Raw genomic sequence first — 18588 nt, 5'->3', positions numbered from 1 at the left:
TCAAGCTGCTCAGCTCCATAGCCAGCTGATGGAAGTGGTCGGCCCAGGAGGAAGCATGGGGGCAAGTAGGGACAAGCAGTTTTTGATTGTCCACCAAGTGCCTGAGTCTCTGCTAGCCTTGTTAGAGCTGGCTGGAGTGCTCCTGTTCAACTGTCAAAGCTGATCTATGATGAACTGTGATTCTCCTCCAGGTATGTCCTCCGCACCCTGCAATGCAGCTGGAGATCTGAATGGGGCTGGCCTGGAACAGAGGTCCACCATCTAGATAGATACTGCCCACATGAAGAAGAAAAGCCAGGGCATGATTTTCAATACCTTTATTAAGAAATATCAAAAGTTCATTACAGTTCCATACACAGTTTTACAAAGTTCAAGTGAAGGGGATTTGGGATGCCATCGTATGCATGTTTGAACACTACGGCAGCTTGCCAAAAAGGTAACCCTACAACTTCTGTCGCCTTGTTTAACAGTGGACCCCAACCATGCCTTTTCCCATTTCTACTAGGCCACAACATAATACCTTAAGTTACTTGAAAGAGTTTTAATGTGTTACATATACTTCTTAAATACTTGCCCTTTTATTTTGTCATTTTTCCCTGAAGAAGCTGTTTATATGAAGCACAACATCTGAGTCCTACTCACTGCTGTGTGTCTTACATTTTCACCAAGCCCGCCTTGAGAGTTGGTTAACACTGCAAGTCACATGTTACCATATTACACTGGGGAGAGAACCCACACACGTTGTTTTTTTTTTATTTAGCATTTAACAACAACGAAAAAATGGGGGAATCCCTCAATGTGGAAACAAAACACCACAGTCATTCAGTGGAATGGCTAAAAATGGGATATGTCTGCCAGTTCCACTGAGCTCCTCAGAAGCGGTCAACGGCATGACCAGAAACAACTGGATGCAGGAACACCAACACAGAACACAGCAAAGGATCGTCTCAGGGATGGCACATCACGATTTTTTATGTTAGGGACATGGCATCAGAAGGGAATTACACTTTCAAAATAATCGGGGCCAGTAGGTCAACGGCACCCGATGGGAAACATCAACGGTGTCGTGTGCCTTGGTGAAGGCTTGTGGGGTTATCTGAAAGTTGATTTTTGAAGAGATTGTCCAGCAACATCAGAAAGAGCCGTCTTCAGAGGAAGGACTCCTTGTTCACCCACATGAGGCTGCGTGTCTCATTGGGCTTGCATTCATACTCAATGACAGAGAACGGGCTTCCCCATTGGCAGTGATCTCGCTTGTGGTAATTGTAGAACTTGACTTGCCATACCGTCTCGAAGGTCCCAATGTCAGTGAACTGAGGGGAGAGAAACACGCGCCATAAAAACCTCATTCTGCCGCGAACAACAGATAAGAACTCATGTTAGGGAAAGAGATCCTGCATATTCAGGGGTCAACAGTCAAGACTCTTTTGGTTTGCAAAGTTTAGGCCTTTAACTTTAATGAACTATTTTCCTTTATTATGTGAGCTAATTTCCTGAAAAGCTGTCTGTAAGCTATCTTTTTCTCTATAAAATCTTATTCCTATCGTACAAGTGGCATTTGCTGTCATACTGTCTTTAATAAACATAACTCCACAAGTTTATCTGTTTTCCAAATTTAATTATTGGAAACCACTCTTTGAATCTCAGACTTTCAGAGCTTGCCACGAAGGGGGTTTAGGAAGAGAAGAGAGAGGGGCGCCTGGGTGGCTCAGTCGTTAAGCGTCTGCCTTCGGCTCAGGTCATGGTCCCAGGGTCCTGGGATTGAAGTCCGCATCGGGCTCCCTGCTCCGCGGGAGGCCTGCTTCTCCCTCTCCCACTCCCCCTGCTTGTGTTCCCTCTCTCGCTGTGTCTCTCTCTGTCAAATAAATAAATAAATAAATCTTAAAAAAAAAAAAGGAAGAGAAGAGAGGGAGTGGTGTTTGATGATTATCTTTTGTGTCTATTTCAAAAGCTAGTTGTACAAAATAACATATACACAGTATCACTAAACATAAGACCACAATTGCCCTTTTGTCATTAATTTCACTTCCAGGGAAAAATATTTTCTTAGAAGCATTTGATTGTTAAAGACCCTACTTTAACTTTTAAAAATACTGTTGAGCATTTATGAGTCAGGAATCCATGTCCATGTCTCAGTCTTCGATTGTACATTGTCCAGAACCATATTTGAGTAACTATTATGTGCTTTGCACACATAAAAATTTGTATGAGGTGGGATTCTTGCCCTCAAGAAGTTTGCATTCTACTTCCAGAAGGTAGGCCCTGCGGATCACTGCATAGAATTCTCTTGAGCCCTAAGCACGCAATTCCCATGTAGCTGAGAAGAGGACATAGAATACCCTAGGGGCCACTTGGGCAGGTGTTCAAGTGGCCTGCAGGGTAGCCTAACCCTGCTACTGCCTCCTGGAGCTATTTAGGGGATCTGGCATTAAACAGTATGATGCCTGTCGTTATTTTCTCCTCTGACCCTCTCCTGTCATGGGAGGGGACAGGGACTGCCTTGGCAGCGTTCTTAGACTTGTCAGGAGCCAGAAGATGTGGAGTGGGGCAGGGCAGTGAGCAATAGGAGCCTTATGCTTGAGACCGCTACAGGAGGAGGGTGATCAGGTGCTTCCCAGATGGCTTTCCAAGATGCTCTCCAAATTATATCCTGCACCATTGCCTCATCCTGCTAATTTTATCCCAAAACAGGGTTTGGCTTTCTTTTGGGAAATGTGCCTGACTTGAAACAGTGGGTGATATACCTAGAGTCCCCAACTCTTTCCCCAGGTAGGAAAAGAAAGTATCTTTTTCTAGTAAATCATGGCTTAACAGCCTAGAGACCTGTCCAAGTACACAGTAGCTTTATTCACTATAGCTTCAGACTTGAATCAACCCAATGTTTTATCACTCACTTGGTGATAGACAAGTGTTAGTATGCCTGTCATTATGGCATTTTACTCAACAATAAAAAGAAACATACTGATTCAGGCGGCAACGAGGATGGATCTCAAAGATGTGCTGAGCAAAATAATCCAGACTCCAAAGAACACATGTACTGTATGATTCCATTTATATAAAACTCACATTTTTCTCTTTCTTTCTTTTTCTTTCTTTCTTTCCTTTCTTTTTTTCTCTTTCTATCTATCTTTCTTTCTATCTATCTATCTATCTATCTATCTATCTATCTATCTATCTATCTATCTATGCTGACAGGAAGCGGGAAGCATCTGTGGTTACTTAGAGCCTGGAGTGGGAGGAAGGGATTAATGATTGATGAAAATAGGTAAGAGGGAACTTTTTGGGGGGAAATGTTTTACATCTTGATGGGTGGTGGTTACATGAAAAAGAAAAAAAATGGCAAACATCTGAAAAATGTTTAAATGTAATATTACTAGTAATTAAAGAAATACAAACTTTGACAGAGGTATTATTCACCTATCAACTTGGCAAAAATGTCTAAATACCAGAAGCAATTTAAGCATCCAACTTTAGGAGAATATAATGAAAATGGTGGTGTATCTAGGTGATGGATTTGTGTAACCATTACACAGGAATTTAGGGTTTTTAGTGATGAGAGAAAATGCTTAGAACAATGTCAACAAGAAAAAGATGGATTAAAACAGTTTATATACAGTGTGAGCATAAGTATATAAAATAAGACATATAGAGAAAAGAGAATGAAAAAATATTAACAATAAAGCTTCTAAGTAAAGGAATTGTTTTTCTATCTTTTCTACTTGGATTTTCTGCAATAAATATGTTACTATTACAAAGAATGTTTTAAATGGTGAAATGGAATTATCGTCCCTAAAAAATTAACACACATATCCCTCTAACCTTAGGGATTTTATAAATTCTATCAAGGATACATACAGGCTAATGAAAAGATTACAACTTTGTTGACAGTAGGGGAGGGAAGAATAAATTGAAATCTCATTTTATAAATCATCAAGATTTTTAAAGAGGGACGATGATAATGATGATGATGATCATTATCATGATTTGACCAGCATAGGGCATTGCACATTTCAAGTGCAATTCAATTACATTAAGTTATAAAAATATTTTACAAACACCAGTTAATCTTTTGAGGAAAGCAGCCTGAGACTATGCTAGGTAAGTGGGAAAAACAAGGCCTTTCTTGAAATAGAAATAAAAGTTGGTTGTAAAAACAAAAACAAAAACAAAGATGATTAGGACCACAGGCAAGAAAAACCTTAAGACATAACACTGTGTCTGAATAACCTTAAAATTAAGAAAGTCGCAATGTCACAGTGATGTGGGAAACAAAGGCAGAAGAAAAATTAAATTTCCTTATTAACTACAGCCCATTGACAAGTCCTTGAAAAAGGCAGAGTGACATTCCTCTAGGAAATCAGCTGCCTTGATGTTAATACTTTGCTAAGGGCAAGAGGCAATCTTAGGCCGGACCCCCAGGATCCTGTAAGTCTACTTTAACATAAAAATTCTTTAGGAAACTTCCTTTATTTCTACCCCCAAGATACAGGTTGGCAATTATCTTTTAAGCCACCCACCGATATACATCTGAAGAGTCTCATGACTGAGTTTTTACTAAACAGTAATAAATGACCTTTCCCTAACAATAGCTAGCCCCCTAGGATCCTGGAACCTTGTTTCCAAAATACCTGGGAGGCTTTCGCTAGCCCTAACTCCCTCCCAACTTGAAAGTATATAATGGGCTACTCCTCTTGACACCAGTGCAGCTCTTTCTACCCACAGGTCCTGTCCCCATGCTTTAGAAAAACCACCTTTCTGCACCAAAGACGTCTCAAGAATTCTTTCTTGGCTGATGGCTTCGAACCCTAATGTCTTTCCTACATTGACAGTTCTCAGTGATACAGGAGACCAGCGTAGAAATCTGCTGACAACAACAGTTAGAGCTAAAGATATGGAATGTTCAGGTGCTTCTATTTTTTTTTCTCTTTTACTAGTGTTGGGCCCAAGGTCATTTTGTAGTTAATTGCTGCTAACTATGCATATATTTTCCCATGACTTAGTTGTTCTAACTTCCCATTAGCTTTCTTCCTGTTCTTTCTGCTGGAGTTCTATTTCCGGGATGCCTCAAAACCTCGCTCAGAATTTCCTCTTCTGATGTAGGAGCAGATGGGGTCTTGAAAGCTGACATTCTTCTTAAAGAACAGAAGCAACTGCACAGGCTCTCTGCTCCCTCCCAACCCATCTGTGCCTTCCAATGAAAACTTAGCCAGGCAGGCTCCCTGGGTGATGCAATTTACACACAGGTAAGATTCTGTGCATTTGCATAGCGGTCTTTATTTTATACAATACCTTACATATGCCATTCTACTTTGGTCTTTTGACTGGTTTTACCTTCTCCATTTCACAGATGAAAGAACTAATAAGATTCAGAGAGGTTAAGTGATTGCCCTAGGTCTAGACTATGCAGCCAACTAATGATAGAAGCAGGTCAAGAACTTAGGTTTCCTAATTCCTATCTAGGAACTATTATCACTATACCAAACTGCTTCTAGAAGCAAATGAGTTAAGAGTTAATGAACAGTTTTTCTTTTCTCTCCACATGAGAACATATATGGATTGTCATGTGTAGAATGCTTTAGGACACTACTATGCACTCAATGTGTGTATCTCCCCAAATTCATATGTTGAAGCCTAAATCCCCAGTGTGACAGTATTTGGGAGTGGGGACTTTCAGAAGAAATTAGGGTCACGAGGGTGGAGCCCTCATGAATGGGATTAGTGCCCTTGTAAAACAGATAGGAGGGGATGATCTCTATGCTCCTTTTAATGTGAGGATACAGCCATGAAAGTAGCTGTTTGAAACAGCAAAAGGGCTCTCATCAGACAGGTGTCTGCTAGTACCCTCGTCTCTCATCAGACACTGGTCAGCTAGCACCCTGGGTCTCTCATCAGACACGGCATCTGCTAGTACCCTGGGCTCTCATCAGACACCGAACCTGCTAGTACCCTGGTCTCTCATCGGACACCACCTCTGCTAGTACCCTGGTCTCTCATCAGACACCACCTCTGCTAGTACCCTGGTCTCTCACCAGACACCACCTCTGCTAGTACCCTGGTCTCTCACCAGACACCGAGTCTGCTAGTACCCTGGGCTCTCCTCAGACACCGAGTCTGCTAGTACCTTGGGCTCTCATCACACCGAGTCTGCTAGCACCCTGGGCTCTCATCAGACACCGAGTCTGCTAGCACCCTGGTCTCTGGTCAGACACCGAGTCTGCTAGCACCCTGGGCTCTAGTCAGAAACCGAGTCTGCTTGCACCCTGGGCTCTCGTCAGACACCGAGTCTGCTAGTACCCTGGGCTCTCATCAGACACTGAACCTGCTAGTACACTGGGCTCTCATGAGACACCGCATCTGCTAGTACCCTGGTCTCTCATCAGACATCGAGTCTGCTAGTACCCTGGTCTCTCATCAGACACCGAACCTGCTAGTACCCAGGGCTCTCAGCAGATACCGAACCTGCTAGTACCCTGGTCTCTCATCAAACAACGAGTTTGCTAGTACCCTGGTCTCTCATCAGACGCCGAACCAGCTAGTACCCTGGGCTCTCATCAGACACCGCGTCTGCTAGCACCCTGGTCTCTCATCAGACACCGCGTCTGTTAGCACCCTGGGCTCTCATCAGACACCACCTCTGCTAGTACCCTGGTCTCTGATCAGACACCGAGTCTGCCAGCACCCTGGTCTCTCATCAGACACCGAGTCTGCTAGCAGCCTGGTCTCTCATCACACTCGAGTTTGCTAGCACCCTGGTCTCTCACCAGATACGGAACCTGCTAGTACCCTGGTCTCTCATCAGACCTCGAACCAGCTAGTACCCTGGGCTCTCATCAGACGCCGAAACTGCTAGTACCCTGGTCTCTCATCAGACACCGAGTCTGCTAGTACCCTGGGCTCTCATCAGAACTGAACCTGCTAGTACCCTGGGCTCTCATCAGACACCGCGTCTGCTAGCACCCTGGTCTTACATCAGACACCTAACTTGCTAGTACCCTGGGCTCTCATCAGACACCAAGTCTGCTAGTACCCTGGTCTCTCATCAGACGCCGAGTCTGCTAGTACCTTGGGCTCTCATCAGACACCGCGTCTGCTAGTACCCTGGGCTCTCATCAGACACCGCATCTGCTAGTACCCTGGTCTCTCATCAGACACCGAACCTGCTAGTACCCAGGGCTCTCAGCAGATACCGAACCTGCTAGTACCCTGGTCTCTCATCAAACAACGAGTTTGCTAGTACCCTGGTCTCTCATCAGACACCGAACCTGCTAGCACCCTGGTCTCTCATCAGACACCGCGTCTGCTAGCACCCTGGTCTCTCATCAGACACCGAGTCTGCTAGCACCCTGGTCTCTGATCAGACACCGAGTCTGCTAGCACCCTGGTCTCTCATCAGACGCCGAACCAGCTAGTACCCTGGGCTCTCATCAGACACCGAACTTGCTAGCACCCTGGTCTCTCATCAGACACCGCGTCTGCTAGCACCCTGGGCTCTCATCAGACACCACCTCTGCTAGTACCCTGGTCTCTCATCAGAGACTGAGTCTGCCAGTACCCTGGTCTCTCATCAGACACTGAGTCTGCTAGCAGCCTGGTCTCTCATCACACTCGAGTTTGCTAGCACCCTGGTCTCTCATCAGACACGGAACCTGCTAGTACCCTGGTCTCTCATCAGACCTCGAACCAGCTAGTACCCTGGGCTCTCATCAGACGCCGAACCTGCTAGTACCCTGGTCTCTCATCAGACACCGAGTCTGCTAGTACCCTGGGCTCTCATCAGAACTGAACCTGCTAGTACCCTGGGCTCTCATCAGACACCGCGTCTGCTAGCACCCTGGTCTTACATCAGACACCTAACCTGCTAGTACCCTGGGCTCTCATCAGACACCGAGTCTGCTAGTACCCTGGTCTCTCATCAGACAACGAGTCTGCTAGTACCTTGGGCTCTCATCAGACACCACGTCTGCTAGTACCCTGGGCTCTCATCAGACACCGCGTCTGCTAGTACCCTGGGCTCTCATCAGACACCGCGTCTGCTAGTACCCTGGTCTCTCATCAGACACCGAGTCTGCTAGTACCCTGGTCTCTCATCAGACACCGAGTCTGCTAGTACCTTGGTCTTTCATCAGATACCAAACCTGGTAGTACCCTGGTCTTGGACTTCCAGCCTCCAGAACTGTGAAGAATAAGTGTTTGTTGTTTAAGCCACCCAGTCTATGGTATTCTAAAAGTGACACTCCACTATATCCCTGGACATATTATTTGCCATAGTATCCATACAAGTTGCTAACTTTGGGACATTTTTATTTTACAACTGATGTGGAAGAGAATCATCAGAAACCAAGGAGAGGAGATTCAGCTGTCATCTTCAGTAACAAGGAATCTGAGAAGTTTGTTTTAAATAATTTCTATGGTCATGGTGCCTGGTAGCTCAGTCAGTTAAACACCTGCCTTCAGCTCAGGTCATGATCTCAGGGTCCTGGGATAGAGCCCCGAGTCAGGCTCGCTGCTCAGCAGGGAGTCTGCCTCTCCCTCAGCCCTGCTCATGCTCTCTCTCAAATAAATAAATAAAATCTTTAAAAAAATTCCTATGGTCTTACAACCTGTTGGCCTAGAATCACTATAGTACTTCTCTCCACTCACCATGCCACTAGAGACATAGGAAATTCACCAAGAATAAGGTCACTCAGAAATCCATTGACTTGGGCACCTGGGTGGCTCAGTTGGTTGAGCGACTGCCTTCAGCTCAGGTCATGATCCTGGAGTCCCAGGATGGAGTCCCACATCGGGCTCCCTGCTGAGCAGGGAGTCTGCTTCTCCCTCTGACCCTCTTCCCTCTCGTGCTCTCTATCTCTCATTCTGTCTCTCTCAAATAAATAAATAAAATAAAACCTTTAAAAAAAAAGCAATCCATTGACTTAAGAGCCCAGAATGACCTTATTACATTGATAGAAACATGATATTACTTCATTGGTAAACAAATTCAGTATAATAAGCATCTGTGACTTTTAGTGTGGCATTACCTATGAATTCCTACTGGATTCCAAGCCTCTCTTACTCCTGTACTGCTTGAAGTTTTATTAGCAAATACATGTTTTCCATTTCTCTTAATTGAACAGAGAGGACTAAAAGTTCTGAGAATTATAAAGTATGTTTAACTTTATAAGAAACTGTCCAACTTTTCCTAAGTGATTGCACCATTTTACATTCCTACCAGCAACAAGAGTTTTAGCTGCTCCTCATCCTGACAGTTAGCATTGCCAGCCCAGTCTACTGGTAAAGAAGAAGAAAGATAGTAAAGAGCAGAAAGCAATGAAATAGAAAAGAACAAATAATAAAGAAAAACCATAAGGAAAGACTAGAGAAAAAAATAATGTAAAGAAATAATAAAAAAAATAATGAAACCAAAATCTGGCTTTTTGTAAAGGTCTTAAAAATTGATAAACCCCAGGGGCAACTGTTTGGAGCATGCAACTCTTAATGTCAGGGTCATGAGTTTAAGCCCCACACTGGGTGTGGAGTCTATTTAAAAATATTAAAAAATAAAAAAATTAATAAACCCCTAGAAAAACTGAGCAAGAAAAAGACGACAAATTACCAATATCAGGAATGAAAGAGATACTATTGCTATAGACCCCAAAGACCTGAAATTAGGAACTTTATACCAATACAGTTAATGAAATGGACAAATTCCTTAAAAGATACAAACTATCAGTAGACCTCCATCTACTAAGGAAATTGTATCTGTAGTTAAAAATCCTTCCAGAAAGAAAATTTCAGGCCCAAATGGCTTCACTCATAAATTCAGACGTTTAAGGAAAAACACCAATTCTACATAAATTCTTTCGTACACTGGAGGAAGGAACATTTCTCAATTCATTTTATGAAGCCAATGTTAACACCTTAACTTGGCAAAGATATTACAAGTAAAGGAAAATTGCAGACAAAAATTCCTCATGGGCTTACACATAAAATTTGCTTGAATTAGTAAATCAAATCCAGCAATAGGCTTTTACAACAGTACCAAAGAGTTTTATTCTTAGAACTCAAGGATGGCTCAATATTTTAAAATCCTTATAATTCACCATATTAACAAAAATAAAGGAGAAAAAGCCATTATTATCATATCCATGGATGCAGAAAAGGTATTTGGCAATTCAACATCCATTCATGATAAAAACTCTCAGCAAATTAGGAATAGAAAGTTCTTCAATCTGATTAAGGGGCATCAATAAAGAAAACCTATAGTTAACATCACCCTTAATGGTAAGACTGAGTTCTTTCCCTATAAGATGGGAAATAAGGCAAGAATATCAGCTCTTACTATTCCTATTCAGCATTATGTTGAAGGTCCTAGCTACCTTATGGCAAGAGGGGAAAAAAAAAAGGGAAAGTAAAACTGTTTCTTTTTACAGATGAACAACTGTTTGCAGAAAACACTAATCAATATAATAAAAAGCTACTAAAATTAATAAGTGAATTTAGCAAGTTTGTAAGATACTATATCAATTTATAAAAATTGCTATATTTCATAAAGAAATACACTAGCACTGAACTGGTATTATTTTTTAATATTTCACCAATTTTGTAGGTAAAAATTGGTATTGCACTATTTGTATTTTTTTCACCAATAGTGAAATTAAGCCATTTAAAAATATATTTATTGGTTATTTGTATTTCTTCTTCTGTGAATTGCCTATTTATTTTTGCTTATTTTCCCATTTCCCACATCCTATTGTTATTTTTTTTCTCATTGGTGTCTAAGAATTATTTGTATATTAAGTTACAGATCTTGCCAAATGACTCCACAGAGCAGACACAAAGGAACAACTTTTCTGTTTGGGAGGACATGCATATGGCTACCTACCTCTGCATGCACAGCCTCCTAACAAGCTTGCATACCCTGTTACCTTATTCATCCTAACTCCCATCAGTCTCTCACTGAAGAGGGCCAACAAAAGGGGAACCACGGAATGATGTGTGCAGACAGAATCTCCACCTGGACTCTCCCCTAGGAGGGACTGAATGGGGCATCAGTCACATTAAGGTACAAGTCAACACTGTTGTTTGAAATGGGGGTTGAGAGTTTTAGACCCAGGTAATTCACTCCTGCTACCAGGGCCCCTGGAAATATCTGAATAAAGAGATCACTGCCATCAGCCTAAGTCAGATATCACTGGACTACTTCCTGACTTCAGCTTCAGTGGGCAGTAAAGGGCTGTGGAAAGTCACTGTGGGCCGCAAGCCAAGTCTGCACCGGCAGTGGCTGAAAATCAAGGCCACATAGCCTGGGAGACTGTGCATGTTACACGTAAGTTTTTCACCAATTGTTCATGGAACACTACATCAAAAACTAATGATGTAATGTATGGTGATTAACATAACAATAAAAAATTTTTAAAAAAGTTTTTTTCCAATTGTTACTTGCCTTTTAATATAAATTCTCTTAATGAAAATTTAACTTCATGATTTTTTTAAGATTTTATTTATTTATTTGACAGAGAGAGACAGCGAGAGAGGGAACACAAGCAGGGGGAGTGGGAGAGGGAGAAGCAGACTTCCCGTGGAGCAGGGAGCCCGATGCGGGGCTCGATCCCAGGACCCTGGGATCATGACCTGAGCCAAAGGCAGACGCTTAATGACTGGGCCACCCAGGCGCCCTTAACTTCATGATTTTTGACAGAAATTTTATAGTGCATGTAATCAAAGCTTTCAATTTTTAGCTTTGGATATCTTCTATTTCTTTTGGGGTTAATTCTTTTAATATTAATTTTTTAAAAAGTTGACTTTTTACAGTTAACCCCTTGAGCCATCTGAAATATATTTTAGAGTATCGTATCAGGAAAGAATAACAGTGATGTTTTCCCCAACTAGCCAATAATCCCAGCATTATTTGTCCAATGATTAAAAAATTAAAAAAAATACTTTGAAGTAACTTCACACTCCTAAGAAGTTGCTCTTGTATATCCTTAATTCAGCTTCCCTTACTGGATTCCCCTATTTGATTAATTGGATTACTTGCACATTTCAAGACTTCCTTGTTGTCTCTGAAGGTGTGGTTGTGTCTGTAATTTACTTAAGCTTGAAACATTGATGACACGGATGACAAAAGTCATAAAATAGGTTAAAGGCTATGTGAGGCTTTCATTACTAGAATGAAATTTGAATTTAACATTAGAACTGCTGACTTAATCAGGAAAACTTCTCTAACTTCTACTGTTTTCCTTAGAATCAGCCTATTACAGATAAGATATAAATACATGGCCAATACTCATACCAAAAGCCATGTGATCATTGTTGGAAAAATCAACTATCAATCACTTACTTCTAGATGTGGACATTCCATGTAAGAACCTAGGCTTTACTACTGAGACTCATAAAATGTTAATACCATCTTAAATCCTTTGTAAGATGATGTACAGTATAAACATATAAATCAAGTCTGAATGAGGGGAAAGTTAAATAACAAAATCTAAAATTACGGAACAAATCAAAATAGACTGTCAACTCTGTGGAAAAATAACTTTCTCAAATTTAAATATAAGAAATCATAAAGGAAAATGAGAGGTTTAAATGTAATTATGTTTCTACACAATGGAAAATGTAAGCAAAGCAATACTGAGAGAAATAGGACAGATATGACAGATCTTTATTTTTTTAAAGATTTTATTTATTTATTTGACAGAGAGAGACACAGCGGGAGAGAGATCACAAGTAGAGGGAATGGGAGAGGGAGAAGCAGGCTTCCCGCGGAGCAGGGAGCCCGATGCGGGGCTCGATCCCAGGACCTGGAATCAGGACCCAAGCTGAAGGCAGATGCTTAACGACTGAGCCACCCAGGTGCCCCTATGACAGATCTTTAAAAAATCTTTACTAGGACTCTGTTTTTTAAGATTTTATTTATTTGAGAGAGAGAAAAAAGAGTGCATCGGTGTGTTCACACAAGCGGGAGGAGGAGCAAAGGAAGAGGGAGAGAGAGAATCTCAAGCAGGCTCCACTGCTGAGTGCAGAGCCAGACGTGGGGCTCAATTCCACGACCTGGAGAGATCAGGATCTGAGCCAAAATCAAGAGTTGGAGGCTTAACCAACTGAGCCACCCACGTGCTCCTAGGACTCTGAATTTTAAAAAACAATCTTCAATAGAAATATTAACAAAACATGAAAGAACTAATTTACACACACAAAAATAAAATTAAATGTTGAAATGTTCATTCTTGTAAATGATAGTAAAAAGTAAACTAGGAAAATTTATTTTTAAAATAATTCCCAATGATGTCATAATATAGCAAAGCCACCAGACTTCTATACTGCTGCTAACATTGTAAAATGTCACATACAACACTTTAAAAAAATACCCGAAATGGCCGTATGTGGGAACAACCATAAAATTCATTCCTTTTGGGGGTGCCTGGGAGCCTCAGTCAGTTAAGTGTCTGCCTTCGGCTCAGGTCATGATCCCAGGGTCCTGGGATAGAGCCCTGAGTTGGGCTCCCTGCTTGGCGGGGAGTCCGCTTCTCCCTCTTCCTCTGTCTCTGCTCGCTCTCAAATAAATAAATAAAATCTTTAAAAAAAATTCATTCCTTTTGACCAAATAATTTTACTCCTATTGAAGTAGCAGCACAGAATAGTTCATTATAGCACTTTTTATGATGAGAACAATTGACATATCTAATATCTGAGGAGTAGTCTAATCATTACAATACAGCATGGTAGAGTCTTATGTTGCCATTAAAACTGTAACAATGAACATGTAGAATGTTGGACAATTACATAATAAAATGGTTGCAACTATAAAATGTATATGTGTGGAATGTAATCTGAAAATGAACTGAGTCAAAATGAACTGTTGCTTTAAAAATTTGCTCAAGTTTCTGAAACCTATGTTACTTAACGTTTTTTTTTTTTTAAATCCTCCAAATCCCTTGAGATGCTGGGATGTATCTGCAGCCCTCCTCTCTGTATCTGTGCCCAATAAAAAGGAATTCTACAGGGACTTGCTGGCCCTCAGTCCTATTTGGTGTGTTCCTAAATGGTAGTATTTGAGAATCTGACTTTCTTCATCACATAGCTAGCATCATCCCCTTAAGTGTAAATTTTTTTTTAAAGATTTTATTTATTTATTTGAGAGAGAGAGAGAATGAGAGATAGAAAGCACGAGAGGGAAGAGGGTCAGAGGGAGAAGCAGACTCCCCGCTGAGCAGGCAGCCCGATGTGGGACTCGATCCCGGGACTCCAGGATCATAACCTGAGCCGAAGGCAGTCGCTTAACCAACTGAGCCACCCAGGTGCCCTTAAGTGTAAATTTGTAATCCTTATACCACGTTAGAGCTGAAAGGGGCCTCAGAGATCAGGTAGTGGAATCCACCTAAGCTGCTCCAGCTTTATCATCTTGAGTCAGTCTCTGCCTCACTCTCTGCTCCACCCACATGGGGCTTCTCTCCTTCATTACAACACATTACGCTCTCCCCCCAGCTCCTGATCTCTGTTAACTCCTCTTTCCTCAAGTGTTCCCTCTTCTCTTAACACTCATTTATTGTTTATTTCTCACGAAAACCATCCCCAAAATCTTGGATTAGAATAAAACCCTTGATATATGCTCCAAGGGCACCATGATTTTAGTACACTTTGTATAATAATTATTTACTTTATTATTGATAATCACATATAAAGTATGTTTTCCTTCTCTGGATTAGAAGCCCCATGAAGCCAGGAATATCTATTTTGTTCATTAATCCTCTTCCAGTGCCTGATAGATAAGAAATCTCCATATATTTGCTGGTGAATCAAGCAAATAAAAAATTAATAAAATAGAAATCTAAAAATCCTAAATAAAATATTAGCATATTGAATTTAGTGATATATTTTCAAAAATATGTAACATTTAAGTAGGGTTTATTTTAGGAAATAAAGGGTAGTGTATTATATAATTATTAATGTATCAAAAGAGATCAATTATCTCCATAGATGGGAAAAGGAATTAGATAAAATTCAACACATCTCCCAATTAAAAAAAAATGTCTTGGGGCCCCTGGGTTGCTCAGTCAGTTAAGCATCTCCCTTTGGCTCAGATCATGATCTCAGGGTCCCGGAATCAAGCCCTGCATAGGGCTCCCTGCTCAGCGGGGAGGCTGCTTCTCTCTCTCCCTCTGCCCCTCCCCACTGTTAGTCCTCGCTTGCGCTCTCTCAAATAAATAAATAAAATCTTTTAAAAAAATATCTCTTAGCTAGAAAAAAGGATGTTTAACACGATAAATATTTAAAACATTGTACCTAACAGTAAAACCCTGAAGACAAGGATACCCCTTACCACCATTAGTGGTAAGGGGTATCCTTTACCACCATTAGTGAGCAACAGAATTCTAAAAACATTAGCCAATGGAGTAAGGCTAGAAAGAAGATTCAGAAAATGATAGTTGTATGTAGATTATGACTGCCAATCTGAAAAACCCAAGATTAAATGAAAAGTTTTAGTAAGCAAGTTCAATAAGAGGATCAGTTACAAAATACATGAACACACTATAAAAGCAATACATTTAAAACAATGCATATTAGCATAAGAATAGACAGATCAATGGAATAGATTAGAAAGTGTAGAAAGAGATTTAATTTTTTTTGCCATATAAGAAATTACTTTGAGACTGACCATTGAAGAAGCATGGATTATTTAATTAATTGTATTAGGATATTATGGACAAATAGATTCCAATATGAAACTATGAATTAAAATAATATTTCATAATTTCATAATATTTCCTTTTATTTCTTAAGGGGAGATACTGATTGTTTTCTTTTCTATGGTTTCCATTTGCCCTGACACCCTCATGCAGGCCTTACCGGCATTGTGATCTGGATGGGTTGCCGTTCTCCACTCTTGGTTGGGGCCACACCTTCTGTGTCATATGTGCCCGTATAAACAATTCTGTCCCCATCAGGCTCTTTAGACTTCAGCTCCAGTGGGACAACCACACCGCCAATGGAAATGTTCCTGCAATGGACTGGAGTTGACTACATATGGTAGGAATTAATTTAGGCACCCTGTCCTGGTCTGGACCATAACCCTAGGCAGGAATCCTACAGGGTTTGATTAAAGGAGACATCTGGTGGGGTAGAAAGTTCTGAAAGGTCAGGAGGCTTGAGTTCTCCAACTTACCAGTCACGTGACCCTAGAGCAACTACGTAATCTCTCCGGACTGACCTTAGAATTCTCATCCAGACTACTTGTACGAGACTGAGTGGAACTCTTATCAGTCCTACTCTATAGTTTCTTATCTGTGGGACTATTAAAAACTTACCTATACCCAGCCTCATCCCAAGCCCCAGAATTTAGAATTCAATGTGGTCAGGTATGGTTTGGGCACGGTAAATTTATTTTAGGTTTCTCTAGGTGATTCTAATATACAGGCAGGGTTGAGAACCAAGAACCACTGAACTAGCTCTTAAATGATTTTTTTCTGTTCCAACAGAGATCCCATGATTTGGGGTACACAAAGCCAACCACAAAACCAGAAATTCTCACTGGCATCATTCCTTTGTGTTAAGTTAGTGAGTCTCAAGAGTTAGTCCCTGGATCAGCTGTCAGTATTACCTCCTCATGTATTAGAAAACAAATTTTTAAGCCCTACCCCAGACATAGTAAACTGGAAACTCGAGGGTGGGGCTCAGCCATCTGAGTTTTAACAAGCGTTTTAGGTGATTCTGACAGAGACTCAAGTTTAGGAACTACTAGGTTAGGGCAATGAAACACCCTTGATAAAATTAAAATGTAAAGAGAAAAAGTTCTGTCATTAACACAAATTCATTTAGGATTAGTTAAAAAAATAGAGAACCACCTTGAAGAAAATGGGATAGAGAACAGATAACTTGGGAGAATTTGCCAGGAAATAAGGGAAAGGAAAAGTCTGGATTATATGGAGATGCACAGAACACTGGGAAATGTGAAGGTAACTGGTGTGTGGAGCTGTGGGGGCTTGGTGACAAGCAGGGGGGCCAGGAGTACTAGAAACAACCCAGTGTGGTTCTAGGTCCTTGAATTAGGGCCTGACACCTAGAAGGCCAACACACGTTTATTGAATTAATGACTACCCATGGAGACTGCAGCTATAAAAGGTATCTGGTGGACTCAAAGCCCTTCCACGCCCCGCTTCCACATTAGACTTCACACCATATTTAGGTGGAAGCTGAGAGGTAAAGAACTCCATCCCTAGATACTTCCCTATAAGCTATGGCACCCTTCCATTCTGACTTTCTAGCCAGAAGTCTAGTGGGTGCACCAAACTGTGGTAGCAGGGAAGAGATAATCCCTGCCACAAATAAACCAAGAAACATCCTTTTGTTGCCAGGATATGGCGAATCCCAGACACCATCCCCAGGATGAACAAACAACTCAGCAGAAAATGAAAAACACATGTTAAGGAAAACGGTGAGACTAGGCCTAAGGCGAGGAGGCTGTGCTCTGACTTGTGGCTGCCCCTCCAGCCCCAGGGTCTCCAGCCACGTAGGGGTGGATGGATGGTGGAATAGGGAGCGTCCCTTAGGGAGCCCCAGTAACTACCTCACACCCTCGCCTTTACACCTCATTCCTCAGCCTTTCTTCCTCCTTCAGCCTCGCGGTTGGCAGAACCCCGCGGGACGCGAGGGTTGGGGAGAGGAGGGCTGGGATTGCGGTAGGTGAACAACCTGGAGTCCTGGGGGTGCGCCGAGGGCTGGGCAGAAGGGACGAAAAATTTACAAGATAATAACCCCCCGCGACCCTCCCTCCAACCCTGGCTTCCTGACGCTGTTTTAAACATCCCTCCCCGAGACGGGTGGAAGGACACGTGAATAGGGGAAAAAGCAAGCGTAAAACAGAAGAGGGGACCAAAAGGAACAGGGAACTGACCTCTTCCCCCCACCCCTGGGCCGCTGGGCATGACGCGAGGCCAGAGCGGCCGGGGAGAGGCTCAGGCTGTCCCGGGGGCCTCGGTCCTCCGCGCGGACCCCAAGGTGGGGTCGGGCAGCCCCGGCGCGCGCGCTTACTCACTCGACCTGCAGCGTGGTGGGCTTAATCTTCACCTCCACCTTGTAGGAAGAGCCGGTGAGCAGCTTGATGGTGCGGTTCTGGCCGAAGCGCTGGCCGTCCACCTTGAAGAAGACCGGGCCGTCGTTGGGCTGGATGCGCAGCGCGATGGAGAGGCGCACGAGACCAGGCAGGTCCCCCATGGCTGGGCACGGAGCGAGCACGGCGGCTCCGCCGGGCGGAGGGCTGCGACCGAGCGGCTGGAGCGCTGTGGGCGGAGAGGAAGCTCGGGGCGGGAGAGGGAGGTGGCGGAGGGGAGGCTGCAGCTAGGAGCCCGAGCCGTTGCGGCCGTTCGCCCTGGCTTTTGAGGACCAGCTCCGAAAGTCGTGGCCTTCCGCCCCACTCCGCAAGGAAGCGCGCCGGGGAGACAGCTCCGAGGCCCCGAGCTTCCCCATCCCCCGCCCCTGTGCAGCGCCCTGCGCGCCCTGATGGGTTCGCTCCGGCCCTCAGGCCTGGGGCAGATCCGCGCAGCTGGGGGCGAGAGAGTTAATCCTGCTTACGCACCACAATCCCCTTCAGCTGGAGAAGAGGACATT

At 42.8% G+C, this 18588-nt stretch overlaps 1 protein-coding gene across 1 annotated transcript; it reads right to left on the bottom strand.

Annotated features, from left to right (window-relative positions):
* Nucleotides 1–302: 302 nt before the first annotated feature.
* On the bottom strand, nt 303–18285 carry CNRIP1 (cannabinoid receptor interacting protein 1). The gene is made up of 3 exons (XM_028116300.2): nt 18017–18285; nt 15832–15982; nt 303–1313 (listed from the first exon to the last, which is right to left on the bottom strand). Exons 1-3 carry the CDS (start codon nt 18193–18195, stop codon nt 1149–1151), a joined length of 495 nt encoding a protein of 164 aa, XP_027972101.1. The 5' UTR covers nt 18196–18285; the 3' UTR covers nt 303–1148.
* Nucleotides 18286–18588: the final 303 nt, after the last annotated feature.

Source organism: Eumetopias jubatus, unplaced genomic scaffold, assembly GCF_037043125.1.
Source record: "Eumetopias jubatus isolate StellerSeaLion01/CBP00866 unplaced genomic scaffold, mEumJub1_p1.0 scaffold_9, whole genome shotgun sequence".
Classification (NCBI taxonomy): domain Eukaryota; kingdom Metazoa; phylum Chordata; class Mammalia; order Carnivora; family Otariidae; genus Eumetopias; species Eumetopias jubatus.
This window is presented reverse-complemented; position numbering and strand designations above follow the sequence as displayed.